General features: G+C 35.0%; 1 protein-coding gene across 4 annotated transcripts in view; it reads left to right on the forward strand.

The window, feature by feature from the left end:
• The window catches only part of GNPTAB (N-acetylglucosamine-1-phosphate transferase subunits alpha and beta), a 39,480-nt gene extending 21,605 nt beyond the window's left edge, over nucleotides 1-17,875 (forward strand). For 2 of the 4 annotated variants that reach the window (XM_048960412.1, XM_048960434.1), the window contains exons 9-22: nucleotides 308-487; nucleotides 1,511-1,681; nucleotides 3,012-3,135; nucleotides 4,589-4,792; nucleotides 5,870-6,975; nucleotides 7,993-8,192; nucleotides 8,439-8,658; nucleotides 9,688-9,801; nucleotides 11,500-11,585; nucleotides 12,541-12,639; nucleotides 14,405-14,572; nucleotides 15,765-15,855; nucleotides 16,530-16,609; nucleotides 16,943-17,875. In XM_048960412.1, coding sequence (XP_048816369.1) covers nucleotides 308-487; nucleotides 1,511-1,681; nucleotides 3,012-3,135; nucleotides 4,589-4,792; nucleotides 5,870-6,975; nucleotides 7,993-8,192; nucleotides 8,439-8,658; nucleotides 9,688-9,801; nucleotides 11,500-11,585; nucleotides 12,541-12,639; nucleotides 14,405-14,572; nucleotides 15,765-15,855; nucleotides 16,530-16,609; nucleotides 16,943-16,946 — 2,847 coding nt within the window. In that variant the 3' untranslated portion in view covers nucleotides 16,947-17,875. Of the gene's footprint in view, nucleotides 1-307; nucleotides 488-1,510; nucleotides 1,682-3,011; nucleotides 3,136-4,588; nucleotides 4,793-5,869; nucleotides 6,976-7,992; nucleotides 8,193-8,438; nucleotides 8,659-9,687; nucleotides 9,802-11,499; nucleotides 11,586-12,540; nucleotides 12,640-14,404; nucleotides 14,573-15,764; nucleotides 15,856-16,405; nucleotides 16,464-16,529; nucleotides 16,610-16,942 lie in introns of all 4 variants that reach the window. The other 2 variants (XM_048960429.1, XM_048960421.1) reach the window with 2 other exon arrangements.
• Nucleotides 17,876-17,995: the final 120 nt, after the last annotated feature.

The raw sequence follows: 17,995 nt of genomic DNA on the forward strand, positions 1-17,995 counted from the left end.
TTGTTGTTTTGTTTTTAACTGAGGTTCTTTCTCCAAGAGCTGGATCACATGAGGCACTGTCATCTTGCAGTGTGGTCAGCAGATGACTTAATGATGCCAAGTGGTGAGCCACTGATGTACAGTTCACCTTGACAGTTTAGTCAAGTATAATCCTCTAGAGGAATGTCAGTACTTGATCACTGTATTTTTATTTTTTTTTAAATCTCTATTACTTATGACCTGTATGGTAAAGGATTCTACTGTTATCTGGCCGGATTGGAACTTAAATGGTTTGTTTAAAATCTAAAAGATTCTTCTTTTTTAATAGTCTAAACAGGATGAAGATATTTCTGCCAGCCGTTTTGAAGATAACGAAGAGCTGAGGTATTCCTTACGGTCAATAGAGAGACATGCTCCTTGGGTGCGACATATTTTCATTGTCACTAACGGGCAGATTCCTTCCTGGCTTAACCTGGATAATCCCCGGATAACCATAGTGACCCACCAGGTAAAAACAAAAAACAAACCCCCTGAGATAAGCAACAAAAAACCTCCAACCCTGGGAGAGAAAAAACAAAGCAACAGAAAGCCACAAAGCCAATAAAAAAAAAAACCCCACCTGACAACAATAAAGGAAAAAGCACAAAAGTACCATTAGTAAAGATTCTGTTTTGAAATGCAGTTATCCCCCTTCAGTTGAATGCTGCTTTTATTAGGAACAAAGTGACCAACTCTCCCCTTTCCCATGCACTGTTTTGTTAAACCCCAATATGTTTTAGTACTTCAGATACAGATATCTCAGGTTAAGCAGGTAACTGAAGGTATATCAACCCTTCACTGAGTTAACTTCTCCAAATACTAAGATTTCAGCCAATGCGTGCTAATTTCCTTATGAAAGTATGTTTATTAAAAAACAACAAAAAACATATGGCAAGAAAAGGTAATTTGTATCCATGAACTCAGAACTAGTGCTAACCTAATAAATTTGCTGACAGGGTGGACAACAGTTGTTAAAGTGAAGAAGATGGCTCCAAAAATCAAGTAGCTGCGCATTCTGCAAAGCTTATTTAAAAGAGAAAGGGAATCCTGCAAGCTTCCCAAATAAGTGAAACAACAAAAATACTCTAGTAGTTTTTTAATACAAAATCAAGAGTAAGTTTGATCTGTGGATATGACATAGGAGCCTTGAGCACCTTAAGTGGTAACAAGATACTAATTCAGCTTCTGTTGCTATCTGCTTGCTAAGTTATCTGAAAGAGATGGAAGAACGCTGTTTGAATGTTGGAACAGATTCAACTTGAAATTTTGTTCTTCCTGTACTGCACAAGTAGTATAAATACATGTACACTGGGCCTGATCCAGTAGCCAGTGAACTAGATAGTTTGTGTCTTTGCATTGAATGAGGTGCAGATTTTTGTTAAGCATCAGACATGAAAATGGTTTTACATGGGAAAAGGAAATAGAGAAGTTTTAGTTTTTTGCTAATGTTTTCTCACTTTTTTCTTTCATATGTCTCTTCTTGCTCTTTCAGGAAATATTTCAGAATGTGAGTCACTTGCCAACCTTCAGTTCACCAGCTATTGAAAGCCACATTCATCGTATCAACGGTCTCTCTCAGAAGTTTATCTATCTCAATGACGATGTTATGTTTGGGAAGGATGTTTGGCCTGATGATTTTTACAGTCACTCTAAAGGTCAAAAGGTAAGCTCTTATGAAATCATTTTTTAGGCTTGAGACTTCTCTGTGCTAATATAGCAAAAAATGAAGAAACACTACTTGGAAAGAGAGAGAAAGGTACTATCCCTTCTCATCTTATACCTCTAATGGATCATTATTCTTAGATGGACAATTGCTAGCAAAGGTGCCATGTGATTGTATTGTGTTGATGCTTGGATTGCAGAATTGCCTTCTGGTGTTTTCTCCCTGTTTGTTGTTGTTTTTTGTTTTGTTTTGTTTTTAAAATGGCATAATAGTCCTCTGTTTGGCTTCACTTTGTAATTTTTCTTCCACTTTCTGTGTGAGCACTGGGAAGATCAATTTTGTGTTTGAAAGCTGCCAACTCATCCCATGAAAAAAAAATAATTCACAGGAAAATGTTCTGTTCCAAATAGATTCTGATGCTGAGATCTGATGATGTTCAGACTCGTCTAATATTTAAATTTACCATTAACAATCTCTGTTCTAGGGAACTACAATGCCTTTGCCAAATCTTTGTAGAACTATATGTAATTGTGTACTGAAAGGTAGTGCTTTTAGTGAGCATGAAGTTGTTTAGTTTTTCAGAAACAAACCTATCATAACGGCTTAAATAAAGAAAGCAGGCTGAGGACTATAGTTCTGCATAAAGGCTATGGGGTACCAGCAAAGTTTTCAACCATCAGCTTGATCTACAGGAGTAACGTGGAGAAAAACTTTAAAACTTGCATACTGTTTTAAATGTGCTACAGAAATCTTGAAACAGTAACGTCTAAAGGAAAATGTATGTGGTTTTTAATGCCCTCTCAGTTGAAAATGTACATACTGACATGCCTTATTTTTATCTTGGTAATTCTAAGAATTATTTGATCAAAGAGAATCAGATGTTCAGTGTGTGCTTCTTATCTCATGACTGGTTAGTGATAAAGAAACATCTTTAGTCGTGGAAACAAGTGAACTTCAGAGCTATTTTAGAGTGAAATCTCCTCCTTTATCAGATTTTTTTAAAAAAGATAAAAATACTAATTTTCATTTGAAGATGTTTTGCAAAAGTGAATTTGGGATGTCCTGGTATGTCCTACTTCCTATTGTCAGCCATTGCTGCCATGCTCTGTAGCCAAGAGATCTCATTTAATATGAGACTTGATCTCCTTCTGTTTGAAAGGGATAACATTTATTTCGCCTGATGAAGTTCAAATGCAGTTTAAAAGTTTAACTTTGCAGACACTGAAGACACTGTATACAGAGACTAATTATTATAAGTCTATATTCCAAGAAACAAGCTCAGCTGACTTTTATTTGACAGACCTTGGCTCAAACTGTAATATTGTTCCAGGTTTACTTGACTTGGCCTGTGCCAAACTGTGCTGAAGGATGTCCTGGTTCATGGATCAAAGATGGTTACTGTGATAAAGCCTGTAATAACTCGGCTTGTGATTGGGATGGAGGTGACTGCATTGGTAAGATGACAAGGTTAATTTAGGGCAAAAAAACCCACGCTTTCTTTTTTGTTAAAATTCTGTAATACATGATTCTCCTGTAACTTAACAAACAAACAAAAAATAACCTTCTGTAACAGGGGAAAAATAGTCATCCTAAATATTAAAGATAAATAAATTCACATATACTAAAAGGTACGTAAGTTGACAGCAGTGTATCAAAGGAAACCTTTTTTTTTTTTTTTAGCTATCAAAGTTGACTACGTGACAGAAAAATTTTTGAACCTCAGAGTCCAAATGATTTTGCACTTTCAGGGGAATTTCAGTCCTGGTTTCATTCCTTAACAAAATTGTCTGTTGTTCAGAGAACAAAACAAGTAAGAAAAGAGAGTTTTTGGTAGATTAATTAAGAACCATGAACAGAATATCAGTATCTGAAACATTTAGTATTGCATTGTAAATTGAAGTTCTGTGGATATGGTGACAGTGTTTTGCACAGTAGTACAGGTTGTACTGTCTCCTTTCACTTTCCTACTTTTTTAATATTGCTTGCTTCATATTAAGGTGAAATTTTAAGTTGACTTTGCATTTAAATGTCTGACCAGAGTATTTGCTGGTAAGTTTATTTGCACAAGAGTTTTATGATACAGTTTAATTTTCAAAGTTCTGACCCACTTTCCCTTCATGGAGGACGCTCCTCTCCTAAATTTTACTTTATGTTTTTAAAGCCACAATCAAATATAGTCTAAGTAGATATCGTCACTTTTCTGATTCTGATCTGTGTTCCACTGCTTTTCCATTTTTGGATCAGTTTCCATGCCTTGAAAATCCTTAACACTATCTGGAAGTGAACACACTGGGGTAACTTTGATTACAAGGTTCATTTTTACTTCCTTTTCTATTGAACACTTTAAATAGATATTTATTTTCATCCTTTATGAAGCTAGAGGATGATCCCCTCTCTCTTTTCCTCCCAGAAAAGCCATGATGATTGTGACGTGCAGGAAAAGTGAATCATTTGACATGAAAGCAGTCCGAGCAGTCTAAGTTCATTGTGAAGCTGCACCTAAATTCAATTTTCCAGACTGTAGGTTATGAAAATGAAGTGAGGCTTCTGCACTGAGGAAGTGATGCAGTACTGTGGGGAACTGCAGAGTCAATAATGCAAGCAGAAGTAAATCAGTTTTCTGCCTACATTTTTGAAGTTAATATAAAATACATTGTTGTTTTTGTTACAGTTTTAAGTTGGTTTGCAAAACACTACAGTGAGATTTATATCTATATAAAATTATATAAAATAAAGATTGTACAATTCTACACAGAGAGTAGTTAATTGGGTTTCAATTTTTCTGTTGATAAATAAGATTCTGCTGACTTTTCAATCCAGCTTTAACACTGTATACTAAAATGTCTTTTCCTCAGAAATAAGAATTTCAAATGATTGATCTTTGTAATTTTTCTTTTTTCTATTTAGGTAACAGTGGAGGTAGTCGCTATGTTGCTGGTGGTGGTGCAGTAGGAGGTATAGGGAATGGACCACCATGGCAGTTTGGTGCAGGAATAAGTGGTGTTTCATACTGTAACCAAGGTTGTGCTAATTCCTGGCTAGCAGATAAATTCTGTGATCAGGCCTGCAATGTCCTCTCCTGTGGATTTGATGCTGGTGACTGTGGACAAGGTATGTAAAATACATAGCTGATAAATCTTCTCTTGAATCGCATTAGGTTTTTTGGTTCCTTGTTCTCCAATAGTTCTAAGAGCCCAGCAGCGTCAAGAAAAAGAGCTGCCAGCAGCTGAAAGAAATAATCAGGCACTTCCTGTATTCACTAATCTGAACTTGAATTCATTTTTGCACGCTATTTTTGTTAATCAGTATTTACCAAGCATTGTTAAGGTGAGGTGCTTGATGTCTTATGAAACAGCGTGCATCAAAGTCATCACCCAAGAGGCTTACACTTAAAGTGCAGAAATTATATTTCAGCTATGCAAACTGTCTTTACCCAAATGAGAACTGCTGATTTGATGATCTCATAATGGTTAAAAAAGGAAATTAAAGGACCTCTGTGATGCTGAAGGTGAGAGTTAAGCCTGACTCTGCACTCTTGCCAGAGGCTACTTTCAGTCACCTGTGGGTTCTGCTGGGGAGTGAGTTTTCTGCACGTGTCTTTTCCTTGTGTGCTGCTGGCTACAGAGGCTTTCATCTTATAATTGTGATGTTCAAATGCGTAAGCAACTGGATTTAGGATGGACTTTTGAATCTTATTGTATTTAAGCCACGAGCTATGCCGTGAAGCGGGGGGGGGGCATCAGTAATGAATGCATGAGATTGCTATGTTTTCTCAGTGGGAAGGAAAATTTCATCTCAACGTGTTTGATTTTGGAAGTTCCAAATCAAGATGCAGTGTAGTAGTGAACAACTTTTGTAATGCGAGTGACAAAATATGACAAAAATGTAATATGAGCATGTTACTTACAACTGATACTTAATTTTTAGTGAGATGTAGTAATGAGCCAGCTAAGCTATTTATGTAGAAGGAGTGCTTTTTGGAATTACAGTTCTTTTTATAATTGCCACTAGAATGAATGCCAGGTTTATAATTCTGTTCTAGTAAACCATCATTAAATGCTAGTAAGAAATCAGAAGCCACATTAAGTGTTCTTTCACAAAGTGGTCTCGCTGCTGGGTATATTGCACCTAAAAAAGATTGGTGGAAGAAAAGTCTCACTAGAAATTGACAGATTTATTTTTTTCCAGATCACTTTGAAGAAATGTACAAGGTGACACTTCAGCTAAATCAAACCTACTATGTTGTTCCAAAAGGCGAATGTCTGCCCTATTTCAGCTTCAGTGAAATAGCCAAGAAAGCAATTGAGGGTTCATATAGTGATAATCCAATTATCCGACATGCTTCAGTTGCTAACAAATGGAAGACTATCCACCTCATAATGCACAGTGGCATGAATACAACTGTGATCTATTTTAATCTTACATTTCTAAATAAAAATGATGACGAGTTTAAAATGCACGTAGCTGTTGAAGTTGATACTAGAGAGGAACCAAAACTGAATACAACTTCAATGCAAAAATCCAACTCTGATTTTAAAACAACAACAATGCCAGAAGCTGAGATGATATTTGAAGATATTCCTGAAGAAAAACGCTTTCCAAGAGTCAGGAGAAATCGAAATGGCACAGGAGAGAGTCCCCATGAAGAGGTGATAATACCTTCAGTGAATCCATCTCTCCTTCCTGAAAGCGTTCAACTAGCACTGCAGAACCTAGACTTAAAACTAGCAAACGGTGATATCACTCAGAAGGGATTTAACCTATCCAAGGCTGCTCTCCTGAGACCTTTTCAGTTCTTAACTACAATAAGGAAGATTGCAGGTCTGGAAGAGAATGGAGTGCATTATAGTCTACAAGATCAGAAGAATGTAACCAGCTGGCAGAAGCCTTACGAGGATGTAAACAATGGCAAAACAGAAAAAACAAAAGCAAATGATGAATTTCTACCAAGGCTTACAGGAACAAAGGAGACTGGTGTGACAGTGAACACAAATAAACCAATTTCTAGGATAAAGCCTAAATCCACACATCCAGCCCAGAGCATAGGAAATGAAAATGAACCAAAAGATAAAGTATTGAATGCACTTATATTAAGGGGAACCCAGAAATCAAAAAATACTGCAAATGTAGAAGCTGGAGAAGATGCAGAGGGAATGGAAGGAAAGAAAGGGCATGTACAGTTGGATACAAATATAAGAAAGGAGTTAGTGGGAAGAAAATTGCAGTCTTATGCAGGAAGTTACCAAGGCTTTTTGCCATGGGAGAAAAAGAAGTATTTCCAGGACCTTCTTGATGTGAGTATCTTATACTGTTGTCTTAGTTAAGGCAGTAGGTTAAACCTGCTTATTAGACTAGTTAAAACTACTTATTAGAATAGTTGCATCTTTCTGCATATTATTAATATGATTTGTAAATTTAGAATGTGACTTGCTTCTGATGCACCTATCAAGATTTTTTGAAAGCTCTTCGAGTTTTCCTGTAAAAGCTAATTTGTTTATAATTTGGACCTCTCTCAGCTAGGTGGTAAAAGTCAAATAGCAATTTCTGTTCTGTTTCTATTGTGGGTTTTCTTGTTTATCTATTTATTTATTTTTAAAGTCAGATTCACTTCTTTTTCAGTGCATGTTGATGCAGTGATATTATTTGGACACTATAGTACTCTAAAGAAACGTTAGTTTTTTGGGGTTACGCTTATACCAAAGTGGATCCAGTCCATAAAAGTATTCAAATACAAATGTGTTCTAAATGTTAAAATGAAAGTCTACCAAACTTCCACCCAAAGCATTTTGGCAGTTTTGAAAACCTCTAGAAGAGAAGATAGAGACTGTGCTTTGCAGCAACTGCTTTGCACTACTCCAAACAGGAAAGGTGGTATGTTTCTAAAAGCCTACCTCTTTCTGTTCTTCTAGGATTGGATTTTGCATGAGAAATCTCTATATTTGTAAGATCTCAACTACTACATGTGGAAAAAAAAAAAATAAAAGGGCAGTATTACAAATATAGCAAAAAGTGACTCAAGTGTGTATTTCAGAAGAGATGTCTGAAGAAAAATAATGAATAATATCCACTATTAACTATTAATCAATTCTCTTCAGAGCATAGCAGTTTTAAGTAAGAAGTTATCTTCTATTTCTTCTATTTTTAAAGAGAAATCAGAAGAATACGAAGAAACATATTCAAAGCTTCTCTTTCCATTTTCACCTCTTAAAAAAGAACCGGCACCTGCCTGAAATGTCAACTTTCCTATGTGTTTTATGCTTTTGATCTTTGTTGATAATATAACTTTAATGTATGCTTATCTTGCTGTTTAGGAGGAAGAGTCATTACTCAAAGAAATGTCATACTTTACTGATGGTAGACATCTTGGAAGGCAGCTGAAAGATACATTTGCTGATTCCCTTCGATATGTAAATAAGCTTTTAAACAGTAAATTTGGATTTACATCTCGGAAAGTCCCTGCTCATATGCCTCACATGATTGACCGCACTGTTATGCAAGAGCTGCAGGACATGTGAGTATGTCTTTCATTGGAGTTACACATAACTAGATAATTCTGTATTTCTGTTAATGCTTTGTTATAATTACTTCTAATGTGTTAATAGCTATTCATAAAAATCATATTTTGGAAAGGGAAACATGCTGGTTGTGTTAAGCTAAGGAGACTTTTGAGAACCTTTTAAAAATTTAGATGAAAATTTGTTTTCAGATGAGCAATGTTTTACCAGAAACCAGTGTATTAACTTATCCTTTTATGTAGGTTTCCTGAGGAGTTTGACAAGACATCATTTCACAAAGTGCGGCACTCAGAAGATATGCAGTTTGCTTTTTCATATTTCTACTATCTTATGAGTGCAGTTCAGCCACTGAATGTTTCTCAGATCTTTGATGAGGTTGATACAGACCAGTCAGGGATTTTGTCTGACCGAGAGATTCGCACGCTGGCCACAAGAATCCATGAACTACCATTAAGTTTGCAGGTATTTTCCTCAGTAATAACTATTCGAGTAACTTAATTTCTGAAATCCAAAACTGTTACAATAAAATGAATAAAATCTTTACTTATCCTTTCTTTAACATTGGTAACATCTGGCAATTCTTAAATTTTAGCTGGAGAATGCAGAGTTGCTTTCTATTTCTTTATGGACCATTCTTCTATGGACTCAACAATTAAGTTGAGTTCTAGCAACATCAGAAAAATTGGTGACTGGTATCCTGAGAACAAGGAAGTGTGTAGTATGAATTTGTGAGAAAAAACGTTCGCTGCTAAAATGCAGCATGAAGTGTGGGATTCTGTTGTGCTTACTCTTGGTCTTGCACATAGTTTATAAAACAAAACAAAACAAAAACCAACCACATTCTTGACTGTAAAACCTGTACCCTAAAGAAAGATGTGAGGAAAAGGGCAGCAAAGAAATGGTGTTACTGGTAAATACTATGACCATATAAATGATTCACATTTCTGTTTTTCTGGGAAACTGGTAAGAAAAGAGACATAGTTTTCTTGTGTCTTGTGCTCTTAGATTCAGTTGATAGAGAATGGTGTACTTCTGCTTTACTGAGAGGGATCGGGCACATATCAATAATGTCCTTGAAATGACATACATAGCTGTAATGCATCTCTGCTTTAATGTGTTCCTGGCCAGTACTTTAATCAGAAAATCTTCCTTTCAGTTTATTTTTTTTTGGTTGCTTGATCTGTGATTTAATACGCCACCCCTGTATTGGGAATTCTCTATTCTCCTTTATATTATCACTAAAGGTGTGTTGTGATCTCAATTCAACCAAGCATCATCTGCTTCACTGAAACATATGGGAAGTCCCATTAACTTTAGTAGTTAATGTACTGGGGTCTGCTAATGTGTTTTTTTTTTTCTTTTTTTTCCCCATAGTAGTTTGGAAACATTTTATGTATATAACATTAAATATGTGCATCCTTGACTTCAGGACTATCGCAATGAGAAAGCAATATTATCTTTTTTTTTTTTTTCCTCTTCCATTTCTGATAGGATTTGACAGGTCTGGAACAAATGCTAATAAATTGTTCGAAATCTCTTCCTGCTAACATCACTCAGATCCATGTCATTCCACCAACTCAGGAAGCATATTATGATCCCAATCTGGTAAGGGATGTTGGTCCTAAAAGGTGTTTGATTTCTTTCCTAAGCAAGTAGTTACTGTGCTTGAAATGTTGGTGTGATTTCTAAAAGGAAATTATTCACAAAAATTTCTAATAATGTGTATATTAAATATGTAAATATGAAAGTTCTACAAGCTACTTTTAAAACTGTTAAAATTTCCTTCAAAAACAGAATAGCTGAGCTTTAAAATTTTATGATATATGGGATTTAAAAAGTCATCCTTGTTAAGAAAATTCAGTATTGTGAACCAAAAAGACAGTATGTATAATACTTTCCTGACTAGAACTTTCTGATAAATAGCACATAGGACGTCATTCAAACAGACTTAAAAATCACTTGAAAATCTTCAGAGCCATCCTTCCTAATTCAGAGGCTTCTAAGTAACACCTTTTAACCTTTAAAGATTGAAGGCTTTGGACAAGAAATTCATTAAGGATTTATATCCTGAATTTCTATTTTGGTTGTTAAATTCTCATTGAAATTTATGGGAATTTAGGAATTTATAGTATTTAGATCTGGCACTTAGATCTACATTTTTTTTGCAGTGATAATTTAATTCCTGCCTCAGTCCATGCTTTTGAAAAACATGCGTGCATGAGCTTTGCTAAGTTCATCATGCTTTATACTTTAAAACCAGCACTGTATCAAAGCTAAAATAATTTTGAGTATAGGTCAAGAGCAACCATTGGATATCCCCCAACACATGCAAACCAGAAGCACAGGGTTCTAAAGTGTTTGTGTAGGTAAATGTATATGGAGCGTTAACTATTGATTGGCCTTGATTTTTATGACACTGAACACCTATCCTGTCTTGGTTTCTTGATCATATCATGTTACAAGGTTTTTAAAATATTTTTTCTGTAAGTATAAAGTCCAGCAAAACTGTATAAAATCATTGTGCCAGCTCAGTTTGATGAAATTAAAGTGTGGATTTGAGAATTCTGCATAATATGAGGATGTTACCTTTCTTTGTTTTGCCTCTTTACTTGCCTCTTTGACTTCTAATTAAGTTTGCAAAATTTTGTGAAAATAAACTTTTAAAGAGGCTGCCATGAGTTTGTTTTCAGACAGGATTAAAAATAAGTCTCAAATGACAAATTATTAAAATCTTGGAGAGTAAGTAAAATATTACGAATGTAAGCACTGATGCCTGATATACAAATTTTAAATGTTAAAATAGTCACAAAAATGTGGTAGTGTTTAGCACAGAAGTCTTTTTTTTTTTTTTTTTTTTTTTTTTGCTTCTGTTGTCTGCAACAGATAAATTTCTAGGAGTGTTTTATTACCTTAGAAATGTCCTCTTAGAACAGGGATTTTTATTTCCCAGAGTTGTTTGACGATAAAAGTAGATAGAATTGTCATGATGGAAATACAGTTAATGTGTATCATCTGTTCTGCAGAGTGCCTGGCCACTACTGTGGTTTCCACTGGAGGAATTTTAAAAGGAGCTGTGAAATGAGCTACAATTTCTGAATATTGTTCTGAGGATGAAATCTAGACAGTGTACCAGTATGATTTTTCTCAACAGGTGATCAAGAAACAGTATTATTTCTTTGTTCCAGGAGAATAAAGAATAAATAGTTCTTCACAGCTATAATGTAACTTTCTAGAATGCATTCCCTTATAACAGGCTTCATAAATACTTCAGTAACCTATAAACTAAGCCATATTTTCTTCCAGCCTCCGGTGACTAAAAACCTAGTGACTAATTGCAAACCTGTGACTGACAGAATTCGTAAGGCATACAAGGACAAAAACAAATATAGGTATGTTATGGCTCTGTAAAAATCAATACTAGCTTTTGTAGAGTAATAAAAAGAGGTATAAATACATAAAGTCCAAACATTCTGTATTAAAATAAAGTGAGCTAACACTAAAGTGGAACTGAAGAAACATAGTGATAACTGCTTATAATTATTTATCTTGCGGAATGATGTGTTTGTTTTTCCATAGTTTATTTAGTAGACTAAAGATTTCCACTGTACATGTTGGCCCAGACCCCAGCTTGCAGTACTCTAGTAAGAAGCTGGAGCATTCCAAGACAGCTACATAAATTGATAATATACAATCAGTGAGGGCAATTAGAGCAGCAGAGAAAGGCAGAAAGAGATTTTCCTGTGCTTTGAAATTCTATATTGTAAATCTGCTTGATTTTCTATTAAAGCTTTAAAAATACATAAATATCTGTAACTGCTTTGTACTTTTCCTGCAAGAAGTAAAACAAAACAAAAAGCCCTAATTTCCATCCCCTTTTGGAAAAAGCTGACCAAACCATGACTTAGGTTTGTTTGAATAATTGTACATGAGCAGACCTGCCTAAAATCTAGATTGTGTATGATCTTTGCTGTTTGAAACCTGAAAACCAGTTTGCTGGCATAGAGCTTGTAGACCTCTCTTGTCCAATGCCTTACCAGCAGGTCGGATGGGAAGAGTGCTGGGGCTCTTCTGAAGCGTGCATTTGCCCCAGGAGCAGTGACAATGTCAAGTAAATCTGTAGAATTAAGGTTACAGGTGCCGCTCAGGGCAGCATTTGGACATTGTTATCTGATCACTTACAGTACCTCAAGCTGTGTTGTGTGCTCTGTAAGAGAGCGGAAAGAAATCAAATGTCACATTCTAATGAAGATTGGACAGTTTGATTAGAAGTAAGTTGTAAGACTATTAGTACTTATTGAATCTGACTTCAAGCTGTTTTAAATAATGCATACATATTTTAATAAGGTTTGAAATCATGGGAGAAGAGGAAATTGCCTTCAAAATGATTCGCACAAACGTGTCTCATGTAGTTGGTCAGCTGGATGACATACGGAAAAATCCAAGGTATCCTGTTTTGTAATTTGTAAACTACGGGTCATCTATTTAATTTCTGTTATTATATATCTAAAACATTGAACATACAGAAATACTTATTATATATATATATATATATATATATTATAATAATATAATTATTTTTGAGGCTTTTGTTTTTGCCATTCTGGAGTTTACACAATTCATATTGCAGAAAATTTTTGTTATGGGAAAAAATATTTTGATCTGTTTTACGTAGCAATATTAAAAAAAGAAGTTTTTTTTAATTGTAAAATCTGTTTTGTATATCCACTATGCTTTCATGCTCTGTTACAACATAGCAAGAGGTCTTAAACATTTTTTTAATATTTAGTGAGAAGTGATCCAGAGCAGGAAGTTAGTCCTTTGTTTCTCTACAACGTAGTGATTAAGCATTTAGATGCTCAAATCTGAGAGCTGATTTTCACAGTGCAACTTCTGCATTCCTGGGTCTAATGAACTGCCAGCCTGAGGGAGCCTGCCTGGGATAGTCTGGGGTAAATCCTCAGATACAGTAGACATCTGATTGCCATAACCAGATACTCTGCATAGGATCACCATAGCCAGCTATGCTTCAAAAGGGAAGGCATATTTTGCTTTTCTCAGATGTGGCAACTCAGTTCATTGCATGAAATTGTCTAGAGCAGGGTTACCAATTATGCTGTATTCATTGCAGTCTGAGGAAAAGCAGTAATGTCCTCAGGAGGCAAATTAATGTGCTCTAGAGTTTTCCTTACATCCAACTTCACATAGCAAGCCTGAGCTTTACTCTGCTCTTTGAAAGAGCACACTGTGCTATAGAGAACGCAGCTGACCAGAACCACTTCTTCACAAAGATTAGCAATTGCAAAGTCATCAGATACAATTTTATCCTCTGGGGAAAATGTAAGGTCTTGTGTCTCACGGTATAAATAAAGCACATAACCTTGCCCATATGGAGAAAGGGGAATTTTTGTCATCAAGTACCAGGTCAGAATTGCCAAGGGTACATAGCAGCCTAGCAAACTAGCTGCTGCTTTAACTTCAGCATTTTTCAGTAATGTAGATGCTTGGGTGTTTCTTCTATGAGAAATAACTCTCTGCAAGATACTTTATTGGGAGCATGTTTATTTGGCCATAGTGATTTCCACATGAATACTATTCCTATTGTTTGTATTTTGGCTGATTATACAAATTAAGTTTGGGTTCTCTGATTCAGGTCATGTTACAGTCATTTTTTATAGTTTTCTCAAAAACTGAAAGCCTGAGGACCAAACTTTGCCTTTCCCTATACGTCTTCTAATTTTTTTTTGTTGAGCTTCTCTGAAGAATGTAGCATATATGGTAAAATATTAATAACTTAGTATATTTACATCCTATAATAGCTGTAAAGTTTATTATTTAAGATAACTAACTCATGGTAACTCTATATTAAAACTATGAAAGAATTATCAAGATAATAATCCTTCTAATCTGCCGTCTACATCTAGTGTTAGGCTTTGAGATGATGCACACTAGTGCCCATTAGATGGCAACATTAATATAAATAGAAGAAAGAGAGCTTTAGCTCATCAGTGGATTCCTCAGAGTTTCTGACTCACTGTTAGCCTCGATGTACTCTGAATTGCAATCAAGTTAATTTAAAATAATGCAGCAATAAGGTAGTTATCAGTGTCAAATATATCAATTTGGTTTTAAAGGTTTATGTTCTTGTCTTGCCAATACCTTTGCCATATTATCAAAGGAAATAGTCTAACGAAGCATTTTTCTTTTCTAGAAAATTTGTATGCTTAAATGATAACATTGATCACAATCATAAGGATGCTCAGACAGTGAAAGCGGTGCTTAGGGATTTTTATGAATCAATGTTTCCTATTCCTTCCCAATTTGAACTGCCAAGAGAATATCGGAATCGTTTCCTTCATATGCATGAACTCCAGGAATGGTATGTTAGACAGATTCTCTTCAGGTTATTGCAGTGTACTAGTATATGATTATAGAGCATATTGGTACAAGCCCTTTTTTGTCCCAGTGTTGTTGTGAAGGAGTTAACAGTGAGGATGACATGAAAACATATTTAAATGGATTAAAACTTCAGATTTGCAGGATTTGGATTTTCTTGTTCTGAGTTGTTAATGCTTCACTGATTGTTCACAAGTCATTTAAAACAAAGTTGTTTTTGTTTTTTTTTTAATTAAAAAAATCAAGAATTGTGGATTTTTTAAATGTAAAAAAGCCAGAACTCTTTAGAATGTGTGTGGCACAAATGTAATATAAATTCTGCTATTATTGCTAAGTAACTTTTTCAAGATGTTAGAAATACTTTAAAGATGTTTAATGATCATCAGAGAAGATACTCGTGCATCTTTCATATTTTCTGAATGTGTGAAATTTTAATGTGCTTTCCTTGTGCCATGTTACAAACGATATTTAATTTAGAAATTAAGTTGATTTGGGAATATAAACAAAAGGTCATCAGGTATAGTGATTAAAAATGAAACAAGAAGAGTAGTAAAATAATTTTGTTGCTGATCAAGGAGTTATGAGAAGTATCTCCCTGTGAGGAAGGAGAAAATATTAGAGTATGAGAAGTATTGTAGGTGACAAGAATTGGGTGTGGACTGTAGTGCTACAAGTCCTGTTGTAGCAGAGGGAGTGGAGGGTAAACTGAATTCAGCAGTTAGCTGTATAAACTTTGGCTGGAGTATTAGAAGTATTCTTGGCTCTGTTTTTGAGGACCACCACCAGGACTGTTAGCTTTGGAAGGCAGCTTATTACTTTTTTGTGGTTGAAACAAATTTCTGCTGGGATGGTGGAAAGCATGTTGAAGTGCTGGTAGAAATCTTATTTTTCAGATAAGTTTTCTACCTTTATCATGTATGGTAATCATTTTTGGTTTAGGAACCAATGTAACTAAAGAAGATTAACAGTAGTTTCAATATTAAGTTGAAAGCAAGGAAAGTAAAGAAATATGCAGAACTTGAGCTATGAGCAGTAAATAAGCATTTTGCTTCTTATTTACCCATTAACTTGTGTTATTACAAAAACATTTTATTTTCTTTTCCTGTTTCATGGTAACCCTTTGAAGTTCATATCTGATTTATAATACATGAAACTCTGTTTCCATCTTTCTGCAGGAGGGCATATAGAGACAAGCTGAAATTCTGGACCCACTGTGTTCTAGTAACACTTATTGTATTTACAGTCATCTCATTTTTTGCTGAACAGGTAAAAATCATATCTTATCAAAACTGTAACATTTAATACATTTTTTTGTACCTTCAGGGTACTTTAAGATGGATTTTTTTAATAGAATAGCTAGAATTTTTATTAGTAAAATGATATGCAAATGGTGATTAGGTTGCTTCAACTTTTAAGCTGTCATGTTGACATTCTTAGAGTAAGTATGACTACACTTGGGGGGGGAAGGAGAATTGTGTTCTCTTTTCAGGTGTCTTGTGACGGTCAAGTACGTCAGAATGTGCTAAATTTGGGAATTCAAAATCAGTAATTGTTTCTGAAAGTCTTGGTCTATTGAAACATATTGTTTGTAGTGCAAAGTTACTAAGAAGAAAACTAGAGTAATAGCAATACCCTAGTCCTGGGAAGATCTTAAGGCATTCTAGGAGACTAATCCAATCTCATACTTTGAATCAGACACAAAGAGAAAAAAAAACACCTCCCATTCTGCAAGCACAAAATGGTTTTCTTGAACATATTAACCCTGCAATACAAAGAGGGAGACAATGGAACAAGTCACATGGGTAATTCTTTGCAGGTTGGGGCCTTAAGTAACCCTTTCCGTGGTCTGATGAAGAGGGTGTAATTCTTGAAAGGTTGGCTTTTGAATTTTTTTTCCCTCCACTTGTAACTTTTGCATGAATCTTTCCCTTAATTTTCAGCCTTCTGTATACATTGAAAACTCACCCTGCGTTAGTAACTTTATTTTGGAAGGGAGTATTCAACTCAGTAGGACAGCTAGGTATGTAAATACTACCAGCTTTGTGTTCATCTTCTAGAAACTGAATGTAGCCTGCTTATGTTTATGTAAATTAACTTCAAATAATCAGAATATACGTATACTGTGTTTTTCACTTTCTGCTTGTATTCTGATTATTGAGAAATATGTATGTGTAACAGATGAATTTGAGTAAATAACTCTTTCTTCCTGTGCAGTGGAAAAAAAAAAAAAAAAGACAGTATTGACTGAATTACCATGGATGACAAAGATCCTATGGTTTCTAGGATGAAAGGCTAACCAGCTGTGTACCTCTGTCCTAGAAGGGAACTAAATACTGTATTTTCTTCTTCTCAGCTAATCGCACTTAAACGAAAGATTTTTCCAAGAAGGAGGATCCAAAAGGAAGATGGTCATGAACGAATCAAAGTGTAGAAGAGCTTTATTTTGGAGATCAGACTACCTCAAGATGTGATAAGCATTTAAAATCTCTCTCGCATAAGTGTCTTTTATGGTTTGATATTTAACTGAGTTGATATGAAGAAAAAAAATCATGCATCTACATTTATAATCTCTGCAGTACTCTATGATATACAAGCTGCTGAACTGTGACAGAAAGCTAAACAAAAATGGCAGGAGCCTGTATATAGGCAAATTTCAAGTGATCTTTACAAATGTTGGTTCATGGCCATGCTATCCTTTTTTATAAAAAGGGTTACCTAAAGAAATGTAGCTGCATTTATTGCAGTGGATGTTGCCAACTACATATAATGTTGGAAGGCAGAGTTGTTTGGGATGAGCTTAACAGATCCTTGATCTTGCATTCCGAAAGATTTCTGCAGAATTCTGTCACTGCTTTCTTTTTTTTTCCTCCAGCCCTATGGGAATTATGTAATTTGTCATTTACCCTTAGTCTACATTTAATGCCATTGGCATTCCTTAAAGCACAGTGACAATTCACTCCCCCCAATTTGTAGTATTTAATTGGGATTTTGAAGAAATGCATGCTAATAAGAATACATGGTAACAGAACAGGTAATGGTTATTTTAAAATTACTTTACATTTTGTCTGGTGTATTATATTCCAAAGAATACAGTGGGTGTTGTATCTTGATTACGAAGAGAGGGTTGTAATCAAGTGAAAGTGATTAAGTTATATTGTTTTAAAAGCACTGTAAATATAACAACAGAAGTGCCTCTCTATCTGAATGGGTAATGAACTGCTTTAATGTAGCAATGTGTGGGAGCAATGTTTCACTTCATAAAACAATATTTATACTGACAAATGAAGCTTTGTGGTTGTTTTTTTTTTTCTAAGTTTCACAGGACTTAGCCCTGTATTTGTTTGAGACATCAGACTGGTATGATTTTATGTGGGGGGAAAAAGATACTTTTCAGACATAACTTTCT

Source organism: Lagopus muta, chromosome 1 (assembly GCF_023343835.1).
Source record: "Lagopus muta isolate bLagMut1 chromosome 1, bLagMut1 primary, whole genome shotgun sequence".
Classification (NCBI taxonomy): Eukaryota; Metazoa; Chordata; class Aves; order Galliformes; family Phasianidae; genus Lagopus; species Lagopus muta.